This window comes from Aquarana catesbeiana, linkage group LG03 (assembly GCF_042186555.1).
Source record: "Aquarana catesbeiana isolate 2022-GZ linkage group LG03, ASM4218655v1, whole genome shotgun sequence".
In the NCBI taxonomy this organism is placed as follows: domain Eukaryota; kingdom Metazoa; phylum Chordata; class Amphibia; order Anura; family Ranidae; genus Aquarana; species Aquarana catesbeiana.
Genome location: NC_133326.1, coordinates 385509494 through 385535308, shown reverse-complemented (window position 1 = coordinate 385535308; position 25815 = coordinate 385509494). Strand labels below are relative to the sequence as shown.

General features: G+C 43.1%; 1 protein-coding gene across 1 annotated transcript in view; it reads right to left on the bottom strand.

Annotated features, from left to right (window-relative positions):
- LOC141132375 (solute carrier family 22 member 4-like) overlaps window positions 1–25815 on the bottom strand; it is a 106004-nt gene that overhangs the window by 53926 nt on the left and 26263 nt on the right. The window contains exon 3 of the mRNA XM_073620683.1: window positions 764–867. Within this exon, the coding sequence (XP_073476784.1) occupies window positions 764–867 (104 nt within the window). The remainder of the gene's footprint in view (window positions 1–763; window positions 868–25815) is intronic.

Genomic DNA, 25815 nt, shown 5'->3' with positions numbered 1-25815 from the left:
GAATAAGAATAAGAATAAGTTCAGCACCCGCAACCTTTCTTCCTAACTAATATCCTCCAGACCCTTTATTAGCCTTGTTGCCCTTCTTTGTCAGGAGTTTACTCACTTTTGTGAGATACTGTATATATATATATATATATATATATATATATATATATATATATATATATATAAATTGTACACTGCTAGTACCAGCTTTTTCTTTTTTAAATGTACTCATTCTACTTTACTCCCTTTTAGGCCTCATGCACACTGGATGTTTTGCTATCTTTCCTAGATGCCTTTCGTACAGCAGCAGGCATTTTGGCATTAAAAAAGCTTGATTTATTGTTGGTAAATGACATTTAGATGCGTTAACGAGCGTTTAAACACGTTTATACGCTTTAAGCATATTTTTCTACCAATACACGCTGCTCCTGGACTCAATGGCAGTGGTTTTTTTTCTGCCTTTAAACACCCCTGCCTCTAAACTCCTCTAAAAGCCTATGTGTGCATGAGCACATAGGTTAGAATGCAGGGGCATTTAGAGCCAGATGCCCCTAAGAGCAGCAGAAAAAATGTCCAGTGTGCATGAGGTCTTAATATCTCTACTCTTACCAGGCTTTGTTTACCTACTGCATGGTCAACTAAATTATATCCTGTGCATCATCCATGGAGCACAGCCAAAGAAAGAAAATGGCATTAAATAAAAAATATATACATGCATGTTCTCTTTAAGAATCACAATTGCATATAAAATTCCAAGAAGTGCTAATAATATTACCTGTCAGAGAGCTGTCCCGAAACAAATGAGCCTGCAAGAACACCAGCAAAAAATAAAGATGTTGTCAGTGGTCCCTTCCAATCATTGTCACAGACTATGTCCCACTGTAAAATAAAATTGAAAGTGATCTAATATTCACAAAGACAAAAATGATGATGGAAAGATAGCAAAATGCCAGGTAACTGGAGTTATTCAAAATTCTAAGTCAAGTTTTCAGTATTGTATTATTTTTAGAACTCCTTTCCTAATGCCTCATTACCTTAACTAGACATTTGTGTTCATAATTTCAGCAGGGCATACTATATATTTATACAGTATATACACAACCAGGTAGGTCCTTGTAACCAACATAACTTTTGATAGGTTACTATGGGTTGGTACATATACTACACATTTTTATTGCACATTACATTACCTACTTAGTGCGCTTGATGTTTTAAAGCAGTGGTCTCCAAACTACGGCCCGAAGGCCAGATGTGGCCCTTTACTTGCTTTTATCCAGCCCTTGGGGCATTATTCCCTCCACTGTCAGCAACACTGGGGCATATTTTCTGCCACTGACACCAAATATGGGGCACTATTTCTCCCACTGATACCAATTATGGGGCACTATTCCTCCCACTGACACCAATGATGGGACACTATTCCTCCCACTGACACCAACGATGGGGCACTATTTCTCCCACTGACACCATCAATGGGGCTCTATTCCTCCCCTTAATACCATAGAGGAGACGCTGTTGACTTCCACTGACACCAGGACATTTCCTACTCCCGGTGGCCACAGTTCGATCCCCCTAAAGTTCAAAGGACAGTAAACTGGCCCTTGGTTTACAAAAGTTTGGAGACCCCTGTTCTAAAGGAACAGAATTTTACCTGTTTCTCTTGATTGGATGATTGAAGTGAACACAGATTTACAAGAGCAAGTGATTGTTCTGCTCCTGTAACCAATCTACATATAACCCAGTTTAGGCTAAAAGCAGGTTCACACCAGAATACAGTGCAGGAACGGCATATTCCATGCGCGTTTCCCAAACCACGTTCAAAAGCACTACCCTTGCAATCTGCATATGGGTACCAATGTACTGTTAATGGCACCCCAACTACAGATCGCAAATGCAGTGCATTTGTAGGCACCAAAATGCATGGTACCGCAGTATCATGCGGTTTGGTGCGGCGTCTTTTTAAAAGTAGTGCATGCACTACTTTTTTTTGCGTTCTAGTCCGATTTGCAGCCCATTCAAATCAATAGGCTGCAAAATTGCACCGCATAGGAATGTGCAGGAATTGCACGGGAACGGGGCAGGTGTTTCTGTGCAACCCCGGTGTGATCCAACCCTCGGTGAAATTTTTAGAACTTACCTCCAGAAAACACAACACAAACAGAAAAGTACACATGACCATATTAGCAAGTATGTGTACATATTTTTATAGACATAAAAAGACATGAGTAAAGCACACCTAAGATAAGGATGTAAATTATCTTCTATGACAGTTACAGCTATGATTGATTGGCGCATAATCATCCAGAGAACAGATTTTTTATTCTCACCATAATTTAAGAGAATAACTATTTTAAAAGCAGGCGGCTCCATTGTGAATCTGGTATAATCATTGGGTGATGAGCTATGAGATGACAATCTTAGATGTTTAAATGTAATTTCAGATAACCACCCTGCATTCCACCTAAATACCAAAGTTATTAAACCCCCAGGGCCAGTCTATGTTGGGGTGTAGTCAGACATCAGACTAAAAATACATAGTAGTTACATAGTAGGTGAGGTTGAAAAAAGACACAAGTCCATCAAGTCCAACCTATGTGTGCGATTATATGTCAGTATTACCTTGTGTACTCCTGTACAATGTGGTCGTTTGCTTATCTAATAGTTTTTTGAAACTATCGATGCTCACCGCTGAAACCACCGCCTGTGGAAGGGAAATCCACATCCTTACAGTAAAGAACCCTCTACGCAGTTTAAAGTGGATGTAAACCCAATGTCATCCTTTCTAATCTACTGCCATAGGGGTTATCTATAAGGATATACATGCCTCCTGCATGTATCTTTACCTGTCAAATGTCTCCCATCTGTCTGTTATGAGACCCGTGGGTGGGTGGGTCTGTTGTCTGGAGCTCGGTGGGTGGAGTCGTGATGTCAGTAGACAATGTAGATACTTGCCAGCACACCAAGGATCAGCACAGGATGGTGTCCAAATGGTTTAGTTTATTGCATGATCACAACACAAAGAAGTGCAACGTTTCGGAGTCACGCAGGACCCCTTCGTCAGGCATGTGATAAATGTGAAAATAACAGTGGAGAGAATTTAAGTAACCATCAACCAATCAAAAATCCAGAAAAAATCAAGAAAAAGCAAAACCCTTCCCCCCCAGAGGTATGACGTCACAAATCCCGCTAGAAAAGACTCAAAAATTAGCATAATAAAAGGATAGCATGTTTAAAACAGTTCACCAAACATATGTAAATTAGGGGTTAAAAAGCTACTGACCTTACCTGTATTTGTCATGTAAAAAAGTGGATCATGAGCCATAAGGGGAGAGCCCGTTGCTAGGGAACATGACTGATGATAGCATGATTGAGAAATCAATTGGCACTAGTGCAGGGAAGCATACACTATATTAAGCCGGCAATCACCGATTGCGCATTGCGCGATGTAGCGGTGGTAGCCAGGCAACAGGGACGCTGTATTGCCGGGGGCCGCCGATGCTGTGAAACAGCATCAGATCGGCGCCCGTGTGGGGGTAATTGCTTCGGACTAGGCAGAGATCGCCGGCTGTGCATGCGTAATGCGCGGTAAGTAACTAGGCAACGGGAGACACTGCATTGCCGGGGCCGCCGATGTCACAGAAACGAATGACACCGTCTGGCCCCGCCCATACAGGCAGACTATATCCAATTAGGGGAGGTAGGGGAGGATGTAGGCAGTGTGAGTGATGTGAGAGGAGAAGTGCAGAACGTGAAGGAAACGAAAGAGAGAGAAACACGGAGGAAAGAAAGGGGGAGGGGGAGATCGGGACCAAGGAGTTGAAACTAGATAAGAAAGCAGGTAAGAAAAGGATTGTAAGTAATCAAAGAGAAGAGAGAAAAAAAGGAGGAGGGGAAAAGGAGAAGGGGGAAACAAAAGTGGTGAAATTTAAAAATGAAAATAACAATAAAAATAAATAAAAATACAAATTAAACTGAAAATAAAATTAAAATTAAAAATAAATATAAAAATAAAAAATAATAAATAAAAAAATAAATAAATAAAAATAAAATAAAAAATAATAATGAATAAAGAAATGAAAATACAAATAAAGAAAATAAAAATAATGATAAAGATAGTGGGGGGAAGGAAAACGAAAAAGGAAAAAAAGAAAAGAGAAAAACGAAAAAAAAGAAAAAAGAAAAAAAGGAAGAAAAAAAAGAAAAGAAAAAGAGGGGGAAAGGGAAGACGGGAAAAGGGAGGGGGGTGGAGGAAGAAGAGGAAGAGGGAACACTCAGAGCCTGGTTATAAAAGGTCAAGCTATCTACATTCAAAATTGAATCAGAAGGTCCATTATATGCAGGGAAAGATACCAGTGAGAAAAAGTCTCAATGGGTCCAAAATAGTCCTATATTGCATTGACATGGGGCCATCGCCCAGGAATGAGTAAACATTCAGGAAAGGAAAAAGGGAATAAGCAAAGAAAGGAACTCCAGGGTCAAGAAAATCAGTTTGATCATCGTTCAAATCAAGGAAACAGGTCAGCTATCTCTCATTCAGAAAGCATGTAAATGATAGGTTGGCGTTAAGTCCTCCAGGATGGACCGTGCCCAGGGTATGGATCCAATAGGCTTCGCGTTGTAGCAGTTGACGGTCATGGTCACCTTCTCTAATGGGTTGTTGGACATGTTTAATAACCATACCCCTTAGTTTGTGTGTTTGATGTCTGTGTTTGACAAAATGCACTGCCACTGGTTTGTTCAGATCGATCTGCTTGTCCTCTTCTGTTTTTGATAGATCGAGTCTAATGTCACTTCTGTGTTTTTGAAACCTCCTTTTGAAAGGACCGGTTGTTTTGCCGACATAAGTAAGTGCGCATGGGCATTTGAGAATGTAAACACAGTAGTGGGTGTTGCAGTTCAGGTACTCTTTTATGCGACCCTATGTGGGTGCGTGAAGTGTTCACCACATATGAGGGAATTACACACATTGCAATTGTGGCATTTGAAGCAGCCAGTCTTCTGTGAAATTTTAGGTATAGTTTTAATGTATTTATGTCTCGGGTCAGCTTGTACGAGAACATCACGAAGTGTCTTGTTCCGTCTATGTGCAATTACAGGCCCCGTTTTGAGTTCATATGCCAATGTGTTGTCGACTTGTAGAATACGTAGATTTTTCCTAATGGCTTGTCTGATGTTGTCAGAATCACGGTTGAGCGTGTGGATGAACAGTGGTCGATCTAGAGGCCCTGCGGGTGTCCTAATCTTGGTTAGTGCATGTCAAGGACTTCTACAGGGTACCCTCTTTTCCGAAACTTCTCGTACATCTTGTTAAGTTGCCGTAGTTTGTCATCTTCATCAGAGCAAATGCGTTCTACTCTCATAAATTGAGATATTGGCAGACTGTTGAGAAGATGTTTGGGATGTGCACTTTGGTAGTGCAGGAGAGTATTCCTGTCAGTGGGTTTTGTGAAGAGAGATGTAACCAGAGACCCCTGAGAGTTAGTTATCATTACATCTAGGAAAGAATTGCTACATGGTGAGATTTCGGGCATGAACACAACCCCTGTGAAGATACTGTTCAAAAAATCAACGAAATCAAAGAACCGAGCGTCCTCGCTGGCCCAAATTAGGAAAATGTCATCGATGTACCTAAACCAACATTTAATATGGTTGGTAAAGGCACCAGATAGATAAATGTAACATTCCTCAAGCAGGCCTACAAAGAGATTGGCAAAAGATGGGGCCGGTGAGCTCCCCATGGCTGTGCCCCGGATCTGTGCGTACTTGGTGCCCTCGAATGAAAAGTAGTTGTTTGTAAGCACAAATTTCAGACATTAGATGAGAAACTCTTTGGGTATGGGTGTTGGTTCCATATATGTCAAAAAAGTTCTGACAGCCTGTAGTCCAGCATCATTGGGTATACATGTGTACAAGGATCCACTGTCCATGGTTGCAAGTTTCCACCCATCACCAAGTTTCTCTAGGAAGTCATTTGTATCCTTAATATAGGCTGGTAGCTTTCTTACCAAAGGTTGTAGGAGATGGTCAAGTAGCTGAGCCAGAGGTTGGGTGATTGACCCTGTATCAGACACAATAGGTCTAAATTTCAGAGAGTTCGTTCCTTTGTGAATTTCTGGTAGGCCATAAATGACTGGACAGCGAGGATGTTCATTGTATAGAAATTCAGCGGTATTGTCAGATAACCAGCTGTTCAGTTTCCCAAGGTTAATCAGGGAGTTTAATGCATTTCTAATACTGGGTATGGGATTCTGGTGAAGTTCAACATAACTTGTTGTATCTGCCAACATGGCAGTCATACCTTCCCTGTAGTCAGCGTAATCCATGACCACTATGGCCCCGCCTTTATCGGCGGGTTTAATGATGATACTTTTGTCTTCTTTAAGTGTCCTAAGTGCAATAAACTCATCAGGGCTCAGGTTAGTGTAGGTCTTATTGGAAACATTTTTACGCACATCATGTTTGATCGTTTGTATAAAGCTGTCAATAGAGCGTAAATGTCCCGGTGGAAAAAATTTACTCTTTAATTTGAATGGTGTAACAGATCTTGAGGAAATTGCTTTAGGTACTGTGTGGAAATGTTGTTTAATTTTGAGCATTCTTTCAAACCTAAACATATCAACCTCAAAGTCAAAGTTCTGGAATCTAGCAGTATGGCAAAAAGAAAGGCCCTTTGATAAAAGTCGCAACTCACCGTTCACCAAAGATCTGGACGACAGGTTAATCACTGGGCACGCCTCGTGCCCCGACGGGTGGTGCGTGGCGGCAGGATGTCGCAGCCCCTTGATGCCCCTCCTGGATCGTCGTCTTCTCTTGGAACTGGAAAATGGGGATCCTGAGATCCACTTGTTGGGGCTTTGGAGCCTCCTGTTTTGCCGGAGTCGCTATCAGACGATGGATTCTCTGTGGGACGATCGCTGTCAGATGTCGCACCATGGTCGTTCCTGAATGGTCTGCCGGGGGGTCGTGTGTAGAGTCTGCACCTTGGGCGGCTGAAACCTGTTAGCCAGGGATATACCCTTCCCTCCTGGTAGTCCTGGTTGATTAATTTGAACTTTGAACGTTTGAACACGTTTGGCTTGTTTTTGTCGTGCTGTATATGTTGCGATTTCACTGTCAATTTTTTGTAATGTATCAGGTTGTTTGTCTTTGTTTTGGATTGATAGTTCTAATGTGGTTAGCTCTCTGTTGACCTGACACATGATGTCAGTAGACTCCCCGCCCACCTCTACACTCCCCTTGTCAATATGCATTTTCTCCTGTGTATTTCTAACACTGAACTTCTGCTGAACTTCCAGTGAAAAGACAGGAAAGTAACCACATGACTTCAGCATGCCAAATCATGCTGAGGTGTGGAACAGCCAATCCTTGCAGAGCTGCTGAAGAAAGGAGTGGGGGTGGGAACTAAAAAATAATGCCTGTGTCTTAAGCTAGTGCATGAGATGTAAATCACCTGTCACTCACAGCAAGGGGGAGGAGTTGACAGTTTTTCTCAGTTTGTCAAGATTTTTCTCACTGAACAATAAAAGAAGGTTGCTCAGAGCTGGATTAACTCTGTGTGGCAAGACTGGGCTCAAATGATAGGAAATCTTATACTCTACAGTATGATATCAAAAAAAAAAAAAAAAAAAAATTCAGGTTATTATTATTATTATTCAGGATTTATATAGCGCCAACAGTTTACGCAGCTCTTTACAATATAAAAGGGAGACAATACAGTTATAATACAATAAAATACAAGAGGATTAAGAGGGCCCTGCTCAAAAGAGCTTACAATCTAATAGGGTGGGGCAGGTGGTACAAAAGGTTGTAACTGTGGGGAATGAGCTGATGGAAGTGGTAGGAGATTAGTTGGAGACTTGATAGGCTTTCCTGAAGAGATGAGTTTTCAGGGATCGCCTGAAGGTAGCAAGAGTAGGGGATAGCCGGATAGATGGAGGTAGCGAGTTCCAGAGGATGGGAGAGGCTCTGGAGAAATCCTGGAGACGAGCATGGGAGGAGGAGATGAGAGAGCTTGAAAGCAGGAGGTCTTGAGAAGAGCGGAGAGGTCAATTTGGGTGATATTTGGAGACAAGATTAGTGATGTAGCTCGGGGCAGAGTTGTGAATGGCTTTGTATGTTGTGGTTAGTATGTTGAATTTAATTTGCTAGGTTTACATCCACTTTAAGGTTAAACCTCTTTTCATCAAATTTTAATGAATGGCCACGTGTCTTATTAAACTCTCTTCCGCAGAAAAGTTTAATCCCTATTGTGGGGTCACCAGTGTGGTATTTGTAAATTTAAATCATATCCACTCTCGAGCATCTCTTCTCCAGAGAATAAGTTCAGTGCTTGCAACCTTTCTTCATAACTAATATCCTCCAGACCCTTTCTTAGCTCAGTTGCCCTTCTTTGTACTCACTCCATTTCCAGGACATCCTTCCTGAGGACTGGTGTCCAGAACTGGACAGCATACTCCAGGTGAGGCCAGACCAGAGTCTTGTAGAGCGGGAGAATTACAGCTTTATCTCTGGAGTTAATCCCCTATTTAATGCATGCCAATATTCTGTTTGCTTTGTTAGCAGCAGCTTGGCATTGCATGCCATTGCTGAGCCTATCATCTTCTAGGACCCCCAGGTCCTTTACCATCCTAGATTCCCCCAGAAGTTCTCCCCCCGTTAGTAAATTGCATTCATATTTTTGCATTATTTTACATTTTTCCACATTAAACCTCATTTGCCATGCAGTTGCTCACCCCATTAATTTGTTCAGCTCTACGTGCAAGGTTTCCACATCCTGCAGAGAAGTTATTGCCCTGCTTAGCTTAGTATCGTCCACAAATATAGACTCAATTCACTATAGACTCAATTAGTATCCTCCGCAAATATAGACAATTCACTATAGACTCAATTCAATATAGACTCAATTCACAAAGCACACCAGATCTACCATACATCACTATGTGTTTTAATTTTCTTTCCTTGTGTCGAGCGTAGGGTTGCCACCTTTTCTTCAAATCAAACCTGAACACTTTAGCGGCGCACAGCAATTTTTTTTATTAATAGTATAAACTATACATATATTTTGCTATTAAATAACATTTCTAATCATATGACGTTAATAATAAGAGTTCCCCTTTACATCAGAGTCCACCTTATACATCTGAACTCGCAGAGTTCCCTTTCACTGTAAGGGGGACTCTGCAGACTCTGATGTAAGAGAGAACTCTGGGGACTCCAAGGAATGTTCTGAAAACCCTGATTTAAGGGGGAACACTGAGCACTCTGATGTACGGAGAGGACTCTGCTGTAAGCGGAAACACTGTGGCCTCTGGTGTAAAGGACAATTCCTTGGACTTCATGGCTTGTGGTCTGATAAGACCAAGATAAATGTATTTGGTTCAGATTGTGTTAAGCGTGTGTGGCAGCAACCGGGGTGCCCCCTATTGACGGGCCTCCAATGCTAAGGACACCCTAAGTTTGGAGACATATTTATACAGTATCTCACAAAAGTGAGTACACCCCTCACATTTTTGTAAATATTTTATTATATCTTTTCATTTGACAGCACTGAAGAGATGACACTTTGCTACAATGTAAAGTAGTGAGTGTACAGCTTGTATAACAGTGTCAATTTGCCGCACCCTCAAAATAACTCAACACACAGCCATTAATGTCTAAGCCGCTGGCAACAAAAGTGAGTACACCCCTAAGTGAAAATGTCCAAATTGGGCCCAAAGTGTCAATATTTTGTGTGGCCACCACTATTTTCCAGCACTGCCTTAACCATCTTGGGCATGGAGTTCACCAGAGCTTCACAGGTTGCCAATGGAGTCCTTTTCTACTCCGCCATGATGACATCACGTAGCAGGTGGATGTTAGAGACCTTGCGCTCCTCCACCTTCCATATGAGGATGCCTCACAGATGCTCAATAGGGTTTAGGTCTGGAGACATGCTTGGCCAGTCCATCACCTTTACCCTCAGCTTCTTTAGCAAGGCAGTGGTCATCCTGGAGGTGTGTTTGGGGTCGCTATCATTTTGGAATACTGCCCTGCGGCCCAGTCTCTGAAGGGAGGGGATCATGCTCTGCTTCAGTATGTCACAGTACATGTTGGCATTCATGTTTCCCTCAATGAACTGCAGCACTCATGCGGCCCCAGACCATGACACTCCCACCACCATGCTTGACTGTAGGCAAGACACATGCAAGACACACTTGTCTTTGTACTCCTCACCTGGTTGCCACCACACACAATCTTGACACCATCTGAACCAAATAAGTTTATCTTGGTCTCATCAGACCACAGGACATGGTTCCAATAATCCCATGTCCATAGTCTGCTTGTCTTCAGCAAACTGTTTGTGGGCTTTCTTCTGGGATGACAGCCATGCAGACCAATTTGATACAGTGTGCAGAGTATGGTCTGAACACTGACAGGCTGACCCCCCACCCCTTCAACCTCTGCAGCAATGCTGGCAGCATTCATACGTCTATTTCCCAAAGACAACCTTTGACTATGACGCTGAGCATGTGCACTCAATTTCTTTGGTCGACCATGGTGAGGCCTGTTCTGAGTGGAACCTGTCCTGTTAAACCGCTGTATGGCCTTGGTCACCATGCTGCAGCTCAGTTTCAGGGTCTTGGCAATGTTCTTATAGCCTAGGCCATCTTTATGTAGAGCAACAATTTTTTTTTTCAGATCTTCAGAGAGCTCTTTGCCATGAGGTGCAAGGTTGAACTTCCAGTGACCAGTATGAGAGAGTGAGAGCGATAACACCAAATTTAACACACCTGCTCCCCATTCAGACCTGAGACCTTGTAACACTAATGAGTCACATGACACTGGGGAGGGAAAATGGCTAATTGGGCCCAATTTGGACATTTTCTCTTAGGGGTGCACTCACTTTTGTTGCCAGCAGTTTAGACATTAATGGCTGTGTGTTGAGTTATTTTGAGGGGACAGCAAATTTACACTGTTATACAAGCTGTACACTCACTACTTTAAATTGTAGCAAAGTGTCATTTCTTCAGTGTTGTCACATGAAAAGATATAATAAAATATTTACAAAAATGTGAGGGGTGTACTCACTTTTGCCTCACAGATGCTCAATAGGGTTTAGGTCTGGAGACATGCTTGGCCAGTCCATCATATATATAAAAAAAACACATTTTTTTTCCCTCAGTTTAGGCCGATATGTATTCTTCTACATATTTTTGGTAAAAAAAACGCAATAAGCGTATATTGATTGGTTTGCACAAAAGTTATAGCGTCTACAAAATAGGGGATAGGATGGCATTTTTATTATTAATTATTAACCATGTCCTATTATTAATTTTTTTTTTTTTTTTTTACTAGTAATGGAGGCGAGCTGCGATTTTTATCATGACACTTTTGACACTATTTTGGGACCATTGTCATTTATACAGCGATCAGTGCTATAAAAATGCACTGATTACTGTGTAAATGACACTGGCAGGGAAGGGGTTAACCACTAGGGGCGATCAAGGGGTTAAGTGTGTCCTAGGGAGTGATTCTAAATATGGAGGGGATGGGCTTCAACTCATGTGACAATGATCACTGCTCACGATGACAGGGAGCAGTGATCTCTGCCATGTCACAAGGCAGAATGGGGAAATTCCTTGTTTACATAGGCACTTCCCTGTTCTGAGGCTCTGTGACACGGTCACCGGAAGACCGGCGGACATCGAGTCCGCCGGTCCCGCGGGCATGATCACCCTGTTCACAGCAGCGTGCAGGCCCGCTAGCTCCGCCAACTAAGGGGACATACAGGTACGCCCATTTGCCCACCGCTGCCATTGTGGCGATGTATATTGGCGTGCAGCGGTTGGCAAGTGGTTAAACAAACTTATTTCATGTTGTCGTTATGGGGTATTGTTTGTAGAATTTTTAGGAAAATAAGGAATTTATGCAATTTTGGAATAAGGCTATAACATAACAAAAATGTGGAAAAAGTGAAGCGCTGGGAATACTTTCTGAATGCACTGTATGCCTGAAAATCACTCTGCACAGGTGCGTTAAAATTAAGGTAGGAATTGCTGTGCAAATACAATGAATGAATGTCAGATTCATTCAGATTAAATAGGATTATGAGATTACATTGTAGAAACAGAGCTATAACCTGTAATTTACGATCATAAATTGAAAATATAGCTTAACTATCAACCGAAATCCAGTTCGGTATGTGTGTCACATTGATGAAATGGATTGTCAACTGTAGATCGATTCTTTCTATTGGAAGAGGTTGATTGAAATGTAATCATTTATCGAAGCAAGTATGGCCACCATTCCATTTGTATCTACTCTATGTTTTATCTATCTGCAGATTAAAGTGATGAGCTTCAGTTCATAGATGATGTCAGTTAAAGAAACTTGACAAGTAAAAAAAAAAAAAAAAAAAAAAAAAAAATCAGAATGATAAATTAGGTGTCATTTTACACAGGACAAAATATAGAATAAAATGTATATGTTGTATCTACAGTAACAGTATTTAAATTTTTTTTAAAGGTGCCTTTGACACAGGTGTTCAGTCTATATCCATCTGTCAGTTTTTTAGATGGATCCAGACTGTACCACAATGTATGCCTGGGGGTGCGGATGTAAATGGATGATCATTCGTTTACATCCGCCTACATCCATGTCCATTTAGGTCTGTTTTTCTAAAGGGAACAAGGCTGTCCTTTTCCATGTAGACACATCTGAACAGATATAAACAGGTGTAAACAGATGCTGTCTGGTTACATCCATTCTGTTTTTTTACATTTTTAGGCAAGAAACATTTTTTTTCGTTTATACTTTTGTCACCTATGATTGGTTTCTGCAATGACTAGAAAAAAACAAATACACAAACAGAAGTAGAATAATATAAACTGAACTGAACTGATGTGCAAACTGATGTAAACTGAACTGAACTGAAGACGGATGTGTAAACTGAACTTTAACAGCAAAAAGGCGACTGAATTGATGACACTCATGTGAAATGACCCTAAGGCCCCTTTCATGTGGGGTGGATTCAGGGGACAACTCATGGGGCCCCCGGGCAATAGGAGATTATGGGGCCCCCAGGCAATCAGAGATTATGGGGCCACACAGTGTATACACACACACACAGAGTATACAATCACATAGTATACACATACATGTACACACAGTATACACAGACATGTTTCTATTGGCTGAGAAGTACAGGAGAGGTGGGGCAGCTATAATCTCGGGATTTTTAGACCAAAAGGATGTCGGTAAGGGACATTTTAGAGACAGATGTAAAAAAAAAACACAGATTTTTACATACTGTCCCTGGTTTTACTGAGGCTGGCAACCCTGATGGGGCCCCCTAGTGGCCGGGGCCCTCGGGCAGTGCCCGAGTGGCCGAATGGTCAGCCCGCCCCTGGGTGGATTCTGTTCCTATCAGCAGGGGATCAGCTCACAGATTCCCTGCTAATCGGAGCAGAGCGGATGGGTGACACATTTGTGTCTGCTCACTTTTTGCAGAACGGACACAGGCAGAGCCTGCTCTTCTCTTTGGGGTACATGTATCAGATATATATATATATATATATATATATATATATATATATATATATATATATATATATATATATATATAGACATAAATGTATGACCTGTCAGTAAATGAAAAATGAAACAGAGATTAAAAATTATATTATAAACGCTAGATTATTTAAGGATAAGTTCACTTTAAAAAATAAAATAAAAAATAAATGCACATTTTTTTTTGCAGGTAAAAAAAAGTGCCATGCAGGTCTCCAGCAAACTGTCAGTGTGAGCTATCTGGCTGTATATCGTACAACCAGGCAGTATCACACTGGCACTCAATGAACTACCACAGTGCTCAAGTCGACAGCCACAAAGGATGTCGGGACTTGAAGTTTCTTCATACACAGAACTCTGCGCTGATGGCTGCGCTGTTTTCAAAAAGTGACAGCTAGTACGGGGAACTACTCTCCATGTTGCTATCACAGGGACAAAAGGCAACATGGAGCAGCTGCAGCAGTGGGAACATGTTACATGTTCCACCCTAAAAGGGGGTGGAACATGTAACATGTTCCCGAAGGTGAACTTCCCCTTTAGGCATATACTGTAGGCCTAATACTTCTAATATAAGGTCCTAGCTTATTTATCTTCCTCTGACTTATTTACTGACAGGTCATACATTTATGCAAGTACAAACCTCTGGCTCCTGCAGCGCTTTCCTCCTCCCTACGGGGATATTTAGCTGAGGGTTTCTCCCTCTAGCTTAATTTTGGACTGCATTGCTCTCATTTTCTTGGGTTATATTAGAACACTAATGCCCTGTACACACGATCAGACATTGATCGGACATTCCGATAACAAAATCCATGGATTTTTTTCCGAAGGATGTTGGCTCAAACTTGTCTTGCATACACACGGTCACACAAAGTTGGTTGGAAATTCCGAACGTCAAGAACGTGGTGACGTACAACACGTACGACGAGCCGAGAAAAATGAAGTTCAAAAGCCAGTGCTGCTCTTCTGCTTGATTCTGAGCATGCAAGGAACTTTGTAAGTCGGAATTGTGTACACACGATTGGAATTTGCGTGAACGGATTTTGTTGTCAGAAAATTTTAAAACCAGATCTCAAATTTTGTGCGACAGAAATTCCGATGGAGACTGTCTGATAGAGCCTGCACAGGGTCGGAATTTCCGACAACACACTCCGATCGCTCGTTTTACGTTGGAAAGTCCGACCGTGTGTACGGGGCATTAGGGGTTGATTTACTAAAGGAAAATCCACTTTGCACTACAAGTGCACTTGGAAGTGCAGTCCCTGTAGGATCTAAGGGGAAGATCTGACATGAGGGGAAGCTCTGCTGATTTTATCATCCAATCATGTGCAAGCTAAAATGCTGTTTTTTATTTTCTTTGCATGTCCCCCTCAGATCTACAGCGACTGCACTTCCAAGTGCACTTGTAGTGCAAAGTGGATTTGCGTTTAGCAAATAATCCCCTATGTGAGTATATGCTATGGCTAATGAATATGTTTGTTGTATTAAATGAATTTATTACTAATCAACCATATATGTATATAACCTAATGTTGTTGATCCTAAATGACAGCACCTCATTTCTTTCCTCAGGAAGCTATAATGTGAAACATATAGAGATCTGTGAATTTACTGTAGATTGACAAATTTAGCTATGTGCATATGTGTTATCAGAGGCGGCTCTCTAATTAGGCGAAATAGGCGGTGGCCTCAGGCCTCGCAGTCATAGGGGCCTCGCACAGCTGGCTCATTTACCTAATTAGAGAGCCGCCCCTTCCAGCAGCAGAGATCTCCAACTCCGCCATCACACAGTCCTGTATCCCCTCACTTTGCTACAGGGAGAGATACAGGCTGCGAGTGAGACGTGTGATCGGAGCTCCGGATCACAGACAGGGAGAGCCGCTCAGTAGAGCTCTGACAGATCTCCCCCCTCCCCCTGCTGCCCGCACAGCCAGACAGAAGAGGAGAGAGAGCTTCTGCTCCTCCTCCTCCCGCCCTCTCCTCCTGTGTCTGCCCCGCCCACTCTCCTCGGCAGTGTTCTCTGTTCTGCCTCAGAGAAGGGGATGTGTGGGCGGGAAGATTCAAGCTGGAGCCCAGCAAAGAGAAAAGGACAAGGGGAGTCTGATCCATCCATCCATCTATCCATCCATCCATCCATCCATCCAGTCCCTCCTGCCTCCCAGTGAGTACACTGATGTAGGGGATGCTCTTCCTTCCCTTCCGTCTCCACCCCCTTCTCTTTCTTTCTTTCCTTCTATCTATCTATCTATCTATCTATCTATCTATCTATCTATCTATCTATCTATCTATCTATCTATCTATTATTATTATTATTATTCAGGATTTATATAGCGCCAACAGTTTACGCAGCGCTTTACAATATAAAAGGGAGACAATACAGTTATAATATAATACAATACAATACAATAGGATTAAGAGGGCCCTGCTCAGAAGAGCTTACAATCTAAATATCTATCTATCTATCTATCTATCTATCTATCTATCTATCTATCTATCTATCTATCTATCTATCTATCTATCTTTCTTTCTTTCTTTCTCGTTCTTTCCTTCTATCTATCTATCTATCTATCTATCTATCTATCTATCTATCTATCTATCTATCTATCTATCTATCTATCTATCGCTTTCTTTCTTTCTTTCCTTCTTTCTTTCTTTCTTTCCTTCTATCTATCTATCGCTTTCTTTCTTTCTATCTATCTATCGCTTTCTTTCTTTCTTTCTTTCTTTCCTTCTATCTTTCCTTCTATCTTTCTTTCTTTCTATCTTTCTTTCTTTCTTTCTATCCATCTATCCATCTATCTATCTTTCCTTCCATCTTTCTTTCTCTTTCTTTCTTTCTTTCGTTCCTTCCATCTTTCTTTCTTTCTTTCTTTCGTTCCTTCCATCTTTCTTTCTTTCTTTCTTTCGTTCCTTCCATCTTTCTTTCTTTCTTTCGTTCCTTCCATCTTTTTTTCTCTTTCTCTTTTTTTCTCCTTCCTTCCTTCCTTCCTTCCTTCCTTCTTAACCCATCCCCCTTTTATTTCTCTCTTTGTGACAGCCTACCAGAATAGGTAGGATCTGTGAGAGCAGCTTCCCTGTGCAGCTCTGCTTGAGGAAAATATATCTTTATTATGCCCACTTACCTACCCCCTGTACTGTCCACTTCCCTATACTGTACCCTCCTAATACAGTTCATTTTCATCCCTTTAATTTTTTTTTCCCATTATGGGAGTGAGTGGGGCCTCGTGTCTAAGTTTTGCCTAAGGCCTCACAAAGTCTAGAGCCGCCTCTGTGTGTTATTATGTAAGAATATGATTGGGAGTATTATAAGATGTGTTTTTATCAACAATCCCTGAAATGTATAACCACTCTTTAGAATTCCAGAGTGTGTGTACAGGGACAGACACTTTGCCTGTCTCTGTACACCAATTTAGAGTAGGTCCTAATTACCTCTAGTTTTCCTACCTACAAACCTTATGTATTTTTTTTTTAGTTTATTGCATTAATAACACCACTTCGTACAAGTGGCACTATCAAGAACTACTTGAATTTGCCGCACGTGTTGGTAAAGTTACTGAAATGGATGGAAATTTTTTAATTTGGTGCAGCCAATTTTAAAGGGCCATAACGCCAAAAAACAATCCTGATTTCTTTATTGGATTCCCTTCAGTATGTTCTAATTTCATTTTGAGCCATTCCCTGAGCGTTTATCAATGGTTTTTATCCAAAGTACTGTGGGGATAATTATATGTAAATAAACTATTGGCCCTTAAAAGCAATTTGTATACATGTTTTATCCCTGGGAGAAAAGCACTAGACTAAAGTCCCATGCTTTTTCTTCTGTCAATCCAGCAGAAAGGGAAGCCTCTAGAGATCACATTATTACCACACACCTGTAGAAAAATCTTGATGCTTGATATGCTAAATTCCACTAGTACTGTGTCTTTTGATCAAGTATGTAACATGTAAAATAGTATTTGGCCTAGATGCTTTGTAGCCTTGTTTTTAGGGCAATAAAAATAGATTTTCGCTGTGAGGGCCCCGTAGAGTATATAACTTGGATTATTACAAGATTTGAATAATTTCCCCAGATCATAAAATGAATGCTGTAAATTTGCAATATAAAAGCAATATTACTGTATATACATATACAGTATATCTAGCATATCTGTTAAGCATCTCTCCTATTGCACAGGGTCTTTAAAGAGGAGCTCCAGGCTCCATCAGAAGAAATTAAAAGTCAGCAGCTGCAAATACTGTAGCTGCTGACTTTTAATATTATGACACTTCCCTGTCCACTAATCCATTGGTGTCTTTACCCAAGCCGAATTTTCAATCAGCTCTCGGTTGCTGCCGTCGCCATTTTGGGTAAGTGAAACCGGCAGTGCAGCCTTGTGACTTCACAGCCAGTTCCCTACTGCGCATGGGCGAAGAGTGTTGTGCTTTGTGAATGGCCCGGTGGCGGGGGGAAGGAAGAGGAGGCTGAACTTCCGGATGACCTTGCCGTGGTGAAGTCACCTGGAAGTGGGAGCAAGTACCTGTCAAAACCAGTAATCTGCTCCCCATCCCCCCCCAAAGGGTGCCAAATGTGGCGGGGGGGGGGGGGGGAAGGCAAATAAGCAAAGCTTCCCCTTTTTGGGTGGAACTCGGCCTTACGTATCAGGGAATTCAGAACAGTAGTCAAATCACGTACTTTGATTACCGTATATCAATTGTATTACTATAATGTGACATTACCATAGATTGTATGCTCGTTAAGGGCAGGGACTGATGTGAATGTACGATATATATGTAAAGTGTTGGTAAATTAATGGCACTATATAAGTACCTGTAATGAATAAATAAAATAAAACATAGGCCCTCATTAAGTGATGAATGGAAAATATTTAGTATAGTCGTCTGCAGGATAATGTAGCTAAAGTGTGTTATGCATGAACACAAGCTGTAACATGCTGAGATGAGGGATTACTGTATACATGGATAGTATTATTCCTAAATTCATAGAGATTATAAATTCCACAAATATCAAAAAAAATTTAAACCCTAAAGTCCAACAAGAATTTAAAGATAGTTAAAGTGGATGTAAACCCTCACATACAGTAGAACATAAAGGAAGAAAAGATGACCAAAGACCCAGCCTTCTTGCTAGAGGCGAATATGAATTTCAATAGGGCTTGCCTGCTGCCCACTCAAATTTAAAACACCTGTATGTTTCATCAACCCCAGTAATGAACGACAAATATATCACCGGACATGGGGTGATTGTCCTCTGAACTTAATCAAACATTACGGAAAAGGAGAGCAGAGAAAGATTGTGCAGAGCAGTTCTTCAACAAGGACCAACTAACGTTATTTTATTACAAATCTTTATTAGTTATCAAAAGTTAAACAATATAGAGAAAGCAAAATGTGTTGCAGATAACTCCTCCACATCAGATTACAACTACCAGTAACATATAGTTAAAATAAGACTGACGTCTTAAGGGACTTGGGTGGCCACCGTACCGATTATACACCTCTCACACAATCATCAACCATACACATGCAGACATGCTCTGAGGAAGCCTGTGATCAGGTGAAACGCGTAAGCATCGTGCCACCGTGTCAGCGGTGACAGGGACCTCTGGTTGTCCACATACACCCTGAACCCTCTCCACATATTCCCACATTGTGCTATTGCCAGCAGCCGCATAACGTTAGTTGGTCCTTGTTGAAGAACTGCTCTGCAGAATCTTTCTCTGCTCTCCTTTTCCGTAACCCTCACATACAGTGCCTTGAAAAAAATATTCATACCCCTTGAAATTTTCCACATTTTGTCATGTTACAACAAAAAACAAATGTATTTTATTGGGATTTTATGTGATAGAACAACACAAAGTGGCACATCCCAGCGAATCAAGTCTGAGTCCCGAAGTGGAGCCAAGTGCCAGAACAAGTTCTGGCACTTGGTTCCAGGGACTTGTCTGGTGGGGGCGTGCTAGCATGGGCACTGGTTGCTTTTGCCCAGCAGCTTGTGCACGGTGTATGGGGTATTACACACGCAATGCAATCTCTGTATTGCAGCCGAAATCTCCCCATCAGCTGCCTGTCACAGTAAGTTCCTGTGACAGGCAGCCGGCAGGGAGATGTCGGCTGCAATACAGAGACTGCATCACAGTATGTACCAGGGCTGGGACTAGGCAGGGTGGGAGTGTCGGCGATCACTAGCACCCAGCATTTGCTCCAGTCTCCTGCGGGATGTCCCCGGGTCTCCAGCACAGTGATCACCGACACTATAGCAGCCGGTATCTCTCCCAGCTGGCTGCATGTTTACAGCAGCAATAGTGTTAGAGCGCAGAGGGAAGTTTCCCATAGGTTCCTCCTCAGCTCTGACGTGTGTTCTGACAGGGCAGGAGGAGGAGCCTGGGAAGCATATCTCCCGGCGCTGAGGAATTGTGAGGAATGGAAGAGGAACTGAGAATTTTTGTGCTGTATGGAAACATTTCAAGGTTAGTGCACTTGTAATGGGGGATAAGAGGATTTGTGTAAGAAGAGAGGTTTGGAGGGGGTTTATACTGGAAAGGGGTAAGGATCTGTGCTCATAGGGGAAATTTGGGGGGTAAGATAATTTGTGTAAGAAGGAGGGGTTTGGGGAGGATATGGGGGGGGATTTGTGCCAAGAGGGGGTATCTGTGCTGGGAGGAGGGAGATGTGGGGGATGGTTTGTGCCGAGAGGGGGTATCTGTGCTGGGAGGAGGGAGATGTGGGGGATGGTTTGTGCCGAGAGGGGGTATCTGTGCTGGGAGGAGGGAGATGTGGGGGATGGTTTGTGCCGAGAGGGGGTATCTGTGCTGGGAGGGGGGAGATTTGGGGGATGGTTTGTGCCGAAAGGGGGTATCTGTGCTGGGAGAAGGGAGATGTGGGGAATGGTTTGTGCCGAGAGGGGATATCTGTGCTGGGAGAAGGGAGATGTGGGGAATGGTTTGTGCCGAGAGGGGGTATCTGTGCTGGGAGAAGGGAGATGTGGGGAATGGTTTGTGCCGAGAGGGGGTATCTGTGCTGGGAGGGGGGAGATGTGGGGGATGGTTTGTGCCGAAAGGGGGTATCTGTGCTGGAAGGAGGGAGATGTGGGGGATGGTTTGTGCCGAGAGGGGGTATCTGTGCTGGGAGGAGGGAGATGTGGGGGATGGTTTGTGCCGAGAGGGGGTATCTGTGCTGGGAGGGGGGAGATGTGGGGGATGGTTTGTGCCGAGAGGGGGTATCTGTGCTGGGAGGGGGGAGATGTGGGGAATGGTTTGTGCCGAGAGGGGGTATCTGTGCTGGGAGGAGGGAGATGTGGGGGATGGTTTGTGCCGAAAGGGGGTATCTGTGCTGGAAGGAGGGAGATGTGGGGGATGGTTTGTGCCGAGAGGGGGTATCTGTGCTGGGAGGAGGGAGATGTGGGGGATGGTTTGTGCCGAGAGGGGGTATCTGTGCTGGGAGGGGGGAGATGTGGGGGATGGTTTGTGCCGAAAGGGGGTATCCGTGCTGGGAGGAGGGAGATGTGGGGGATGGTTTGTGCCGAGAGGGGGTATCTGTGCTGGGAGGAGGGAGATGTGGGGGATGGTTTGTGCCGAGAGGGGGTATCTGTGCTGGGAGGGGGGAGATGTGGGGGATGGTTTGTGCCGAGAGGGGGTATCTGTGCTGGGAGGGGGGAGATGTGGGGAATGGTTTGTGCCGAGAGGGGGTATCTGTGCTGGGAGGGGGGAGATGTGGGGGATGGTTTGTGCCGAAAGGGGGTATCTGTGCTGGAAGGAGGGAGATGTGGGGGATGGTTTGTGCCGAGAGGGGGTATCTGTGCTGGGAGGAGGGAGATGTGGGGGATGGTTTGTGCCGAGAGGGGGTATCTGTGCTGGGAGGGGGGAGATGTGGGGGATGGTTTGTGCTGAGAGGGGGTATCTGTGCTGGGAGGGTGGAGATGTGGGGGATGGTTTGTGCTGAGAGGGGGTGTCTGTGCTGGGATGGGGGGAGATGGTTTGTGCCTAGAGGGGGTATCTGTGCCGGGATGGGGGGGAGATGTGGAGGATGATTTGTGCTGAGAGGGGAATTTGGGGGGTAAGAGAATTTGTATAAGGCGGGATTTGGGGAATTAATGCTGGAAGGAGGGTAAATGGGGGGCATTTTGTGCTATAAGGGGGTATAAGAGGGTGGTGATTCGTGCAGATAGGGGGAGATTGGGGGGAAGGTTTGTACTGAGAGGGGATTTGTGCTGGAAGGGGGTGTATTGGGCTGAAAGTTTGTGCTGAGAGGGGGAATATTGGGGGGGGGGTAAGAGGATTTGTTCTAGAAGGTAATTTTTGAGGGGAGCAGGATTTATACTGCTAGGGGAGATGGGGGGAGGGGGCTGGGGTTTGAAAGGGGGAATATAGGTGAGGAGGGAAAAAAATTGTGCTAGAAGGAGAAATTGGGGTGGGGGGGGGTATTTGTGCTGTGGGGGTAAACTGTGAAGCCGTGAGGGGAGCATAAGAGAAGGGTAACAAGGGACTATCCCTAGGTTTGTCTATGACCAGCACCATCATCTGGTCCAAAACTGCAACAGGGCACCGAGCACTGCCAGTCTTGAAAAACCTGATGTCCGTACCAGCCCCAAACTGCTGCGTCTTGCACGCAACCAAATGCAGCTCTCTTGCCATGCAAGGTAATTATGTTTGCACTCTGCACTGCAGTACATCTTGTACCAAAGAATAAAATATATATATTGATTGATTGCGTGCTATTTGTTTGAGATATCCAGTAGTATATTACTAGTACTGTCTACTACTACTAGTAACATGTTTACAAAACTCATACACTTGTTAGTGTATAGTATAACAGAAACATACTACTGAATGCTATCTCTCTCTTTCTAAATAGCAATTTAAACATGCATTACCCTGTTATATAGTATAGTAGTAGTATGATTAGTAGTAAGTACTAGTTACATACTACTGAATATCTCTTTCTAAATAGCATGCATTCGATCAATGTTGTGTATTGTATTTTTTATAGTACTAGTTGGCTTGTCAGTTTAAGAGGAAAGGGTTGGAAAGATCTCCAGCGGCAATGCTCACCGGCGAATAGTAGTAATAGTAGCCATCCAGCCATCCAGGAGGGCCAGAGCCCACTCTCCAATGCAGCCCTGTATGCTTGCGCATCCCAAGTCCGAACTGCAGGGAGAGTGCTCCTGACTCCAGCGTCTCAACCACGAGGAACGTGCTCCTGAGTTCAGCGTCTCAACCACGAGGAACGTGCACACCACCTGCACAGCGAGTGACGTCTCCCGGCGGCGCGGCCACCGCTACTGCACATGCACAATTATCGACACCTTATCGCCACCTTTTTTCCTTTCGGCAATATGCTGAAAACACCATTTTCGGCCGATATGTTTCGGAGAATTTCGCTGCACCCCTTTTCCTAACTGTGATTAGTATAGCCTCTCATATTATTGCCAGGGATGTTCCACAGCAGCAGGCAAAAGCAAACAATAACCAGGCGAGACCCAAGAAAGCAGAATTATCAGTCCAACTTAGGTTGACTACAGCCCAGCAAACACAAAATTTAGATAGATGCTCCTGCTTATAGCAGGGTAGCTACATTCATTTATGAAGTCATTTCCAAGCCTTCTCTATACTCCTAAACAATCCAGAGGTCCAGCTCATACCATATACTCAATGCTTCAGTAGTCTTACAGATTTTGTCATTATTGTACAATATATGAACAACATGCATAGATTGAGTTAAATATAAAAATACATTTTGCTGTAAGGCAATTACAGGTATATTGTAGGCTTCAGCATTTTCTCCAGACAGGCATGTCTGTGTTTTATATAACATATTTCCATAGCATTACATTCCTAAAGAGAAATATGAACCAAAGAGTTCATTATAAGAATAATAATACTTTTTCATTATAAAAGAGCTTAAATTTATCATTTTGACAAGGTATGAAATATCTGTTGAACCAATAAAGCAAACCAAGAAAGCATATAATATATTTATAGTAAATGGTTTTATATATACAGGGCTTTTTTTCTCGGAAAATAGGTGCAGAAACTCAACCAGTACCCCCCTGCCCCCACACACACCCTCCAAACCACATCAAATAGAGGGTGTGGTCAAATTTCACTAAAAGTGGTAGCTTCCTAAAGGGACATTAAATACTAGGAGTGCATTATGTACAATGTGCAGCGTTTGAGGGTGTGCTACATACATAATACAGAGTTTAGGGGTGCGCTACACACAGAGTGCAGAGTTCAGCCTTTTTTCAGAGGTGCTTACCTCCGCATCTCCCATTCACAACTTACATTCACCCCTCTTCAACTCTGACTTCTGCATGCAGCCCCCCCTTCATGGCCCCTACCTTCTTCCACATGTCTTACTTTTGTTGCTGTATTAAGCTGAAGCACCCAGCCGGCTCTATTACCTCCCTGCACACTGTCGGTGGCTCCTCCACTCTCGTTTGCAGGGAGATCATTCAGTGGGGGTGTCAGCATCCACAATGCACCTTGGGGCACCTGCATTTTCCTTGTCCCCATGCTGCACTCAGTGAGAGCCACTCAGGAGATGAGATCTTTGGGAGACAAGATATGACTGGTAAACAGAAGCCAGACTTCTGTGTTTACCCATGATAGTGGTGAGCAGAGAGCAGAGGGCCTGAGCCAGAGGTAGTGGAACTGAGTTCCACCAAGTTCCAGCTGAAAAAAGACCCTATGGGGTTGATTTACTAAAGGCCAATAGACCGTGCACCTTGGAAAGTGCAATTGCACTCTGCAAGTGCAGTTGCTCCAGAGCTTAGTAAATGAGGTAAAGCTTCACTTTTTAAAGAATACCCAATCACATGCAAGGAAAATAAAAAAAACAGCATTTTTGCTTGCACGTGATTGGTTGATGAAAGTCAGCAGAGCTTCTTCTCATTTACTAAACTCTGGAGCAACTGCTCTTGCCGTGTGCAACTGCACTTTCCAAAGTGCACATTCTTTTTGCCTTTAGTAAATCAACCCCTATATGTCTATAACTCAACCACCACCTATCTTTCATCAATCGTCAATGAATACCAGAGTATGATCTGGGTATGTCCTGGTTTATGGATCAATGAAACTGAGATCTTTATTAATTATATGGTCAGTCTGGCCATGTACAGATTGGTGTGAGCTCTCTGTCTCATCTATGGAAGGCCTGGACTTGCCAAGGTCAGAAGGTTTAAAGGAGGCCAGGAACCTCAGCAAGAAGGTTTAAAGCAGGAGTAAACCATGGCAGAGTTTAAAAAAAAAACACCTGTAAGACAATGGCATAATGTGCTAGTATGCATAGAACTTACCTTAGAACAAAGCCCTCCAGCAGCGTGCTGTCACCGCTGAGATTGCTGACATTTTCCCCCGGTCGCTCTTCTGGGTTCGCGGACTCTGGCGCTGTGAATGGCCGGAAGCCACGATGATGTCACTCCCATGCGGGAGCCCTCGGTTCCAGGACGAAGCTCTAAAGGTCTGGCACGGTATGCCAGACCTTCAAATTGCATGTGCCGTTGAGGTCTCTGGCTGCATCCAGGGTGAATATCTCCTAAACAGTGAAGGTTTAGGAGATATACATTTTATCTACAGGTAAGCCCTATTATAGGCTTACCAGTAGGTAAAAATCACAAAGAAGGTTTCATTACTGCTATTTGGGCAGAGTCATTATATTGACAGAAGGTCTAACCAGTTAGCAAAGAGACAGATGCACACCATACACAGCAGCCAAAAGACATGTAGGACCTAGACTAAAAGATCAAACAGAATCTGAATCTAGTGGTAAGCAGAAGCATAATTTGGATCTAGTGGTAAGTGAAATCATAAGCATGTCAAAGTATGCATGTGCTGCAATATTCTATTTAAACCAGCAGATGGCATATGTGCCCTTTATTTAGTAGAACAGTTGCCAGAGCAGAATGGGCGCTTGCATGCAAGTCAACAGGAGAGAGTGTTTGCAGTTTGCCATGGCAGGTAGAAGGGAGATGCTGGTTCCCTGTATATTCAGACTCCCCATATCCCAAGCTTTTTTCCACCTAAAATGGTATTATCCGAATCCAGAACTACAATTCAGGCACCAAGAGGTGACTGCACATACATTTACATGGGCAAGTTCAAGTGCTGACCAGCCTCTCCCTCCTGCTTTTATTGACCAGTAAAACCACCCATAGTTACAGTTACATAATTACATAGTAGGTGAGGTTGAAAAAAGACACAAGTCCATCAAGTCCAACCTGTGTGTGTGATTATATGTCAGTATTACATTGTATATCCCTGTATGTTGCGATCGTTCAGGTGCTTAT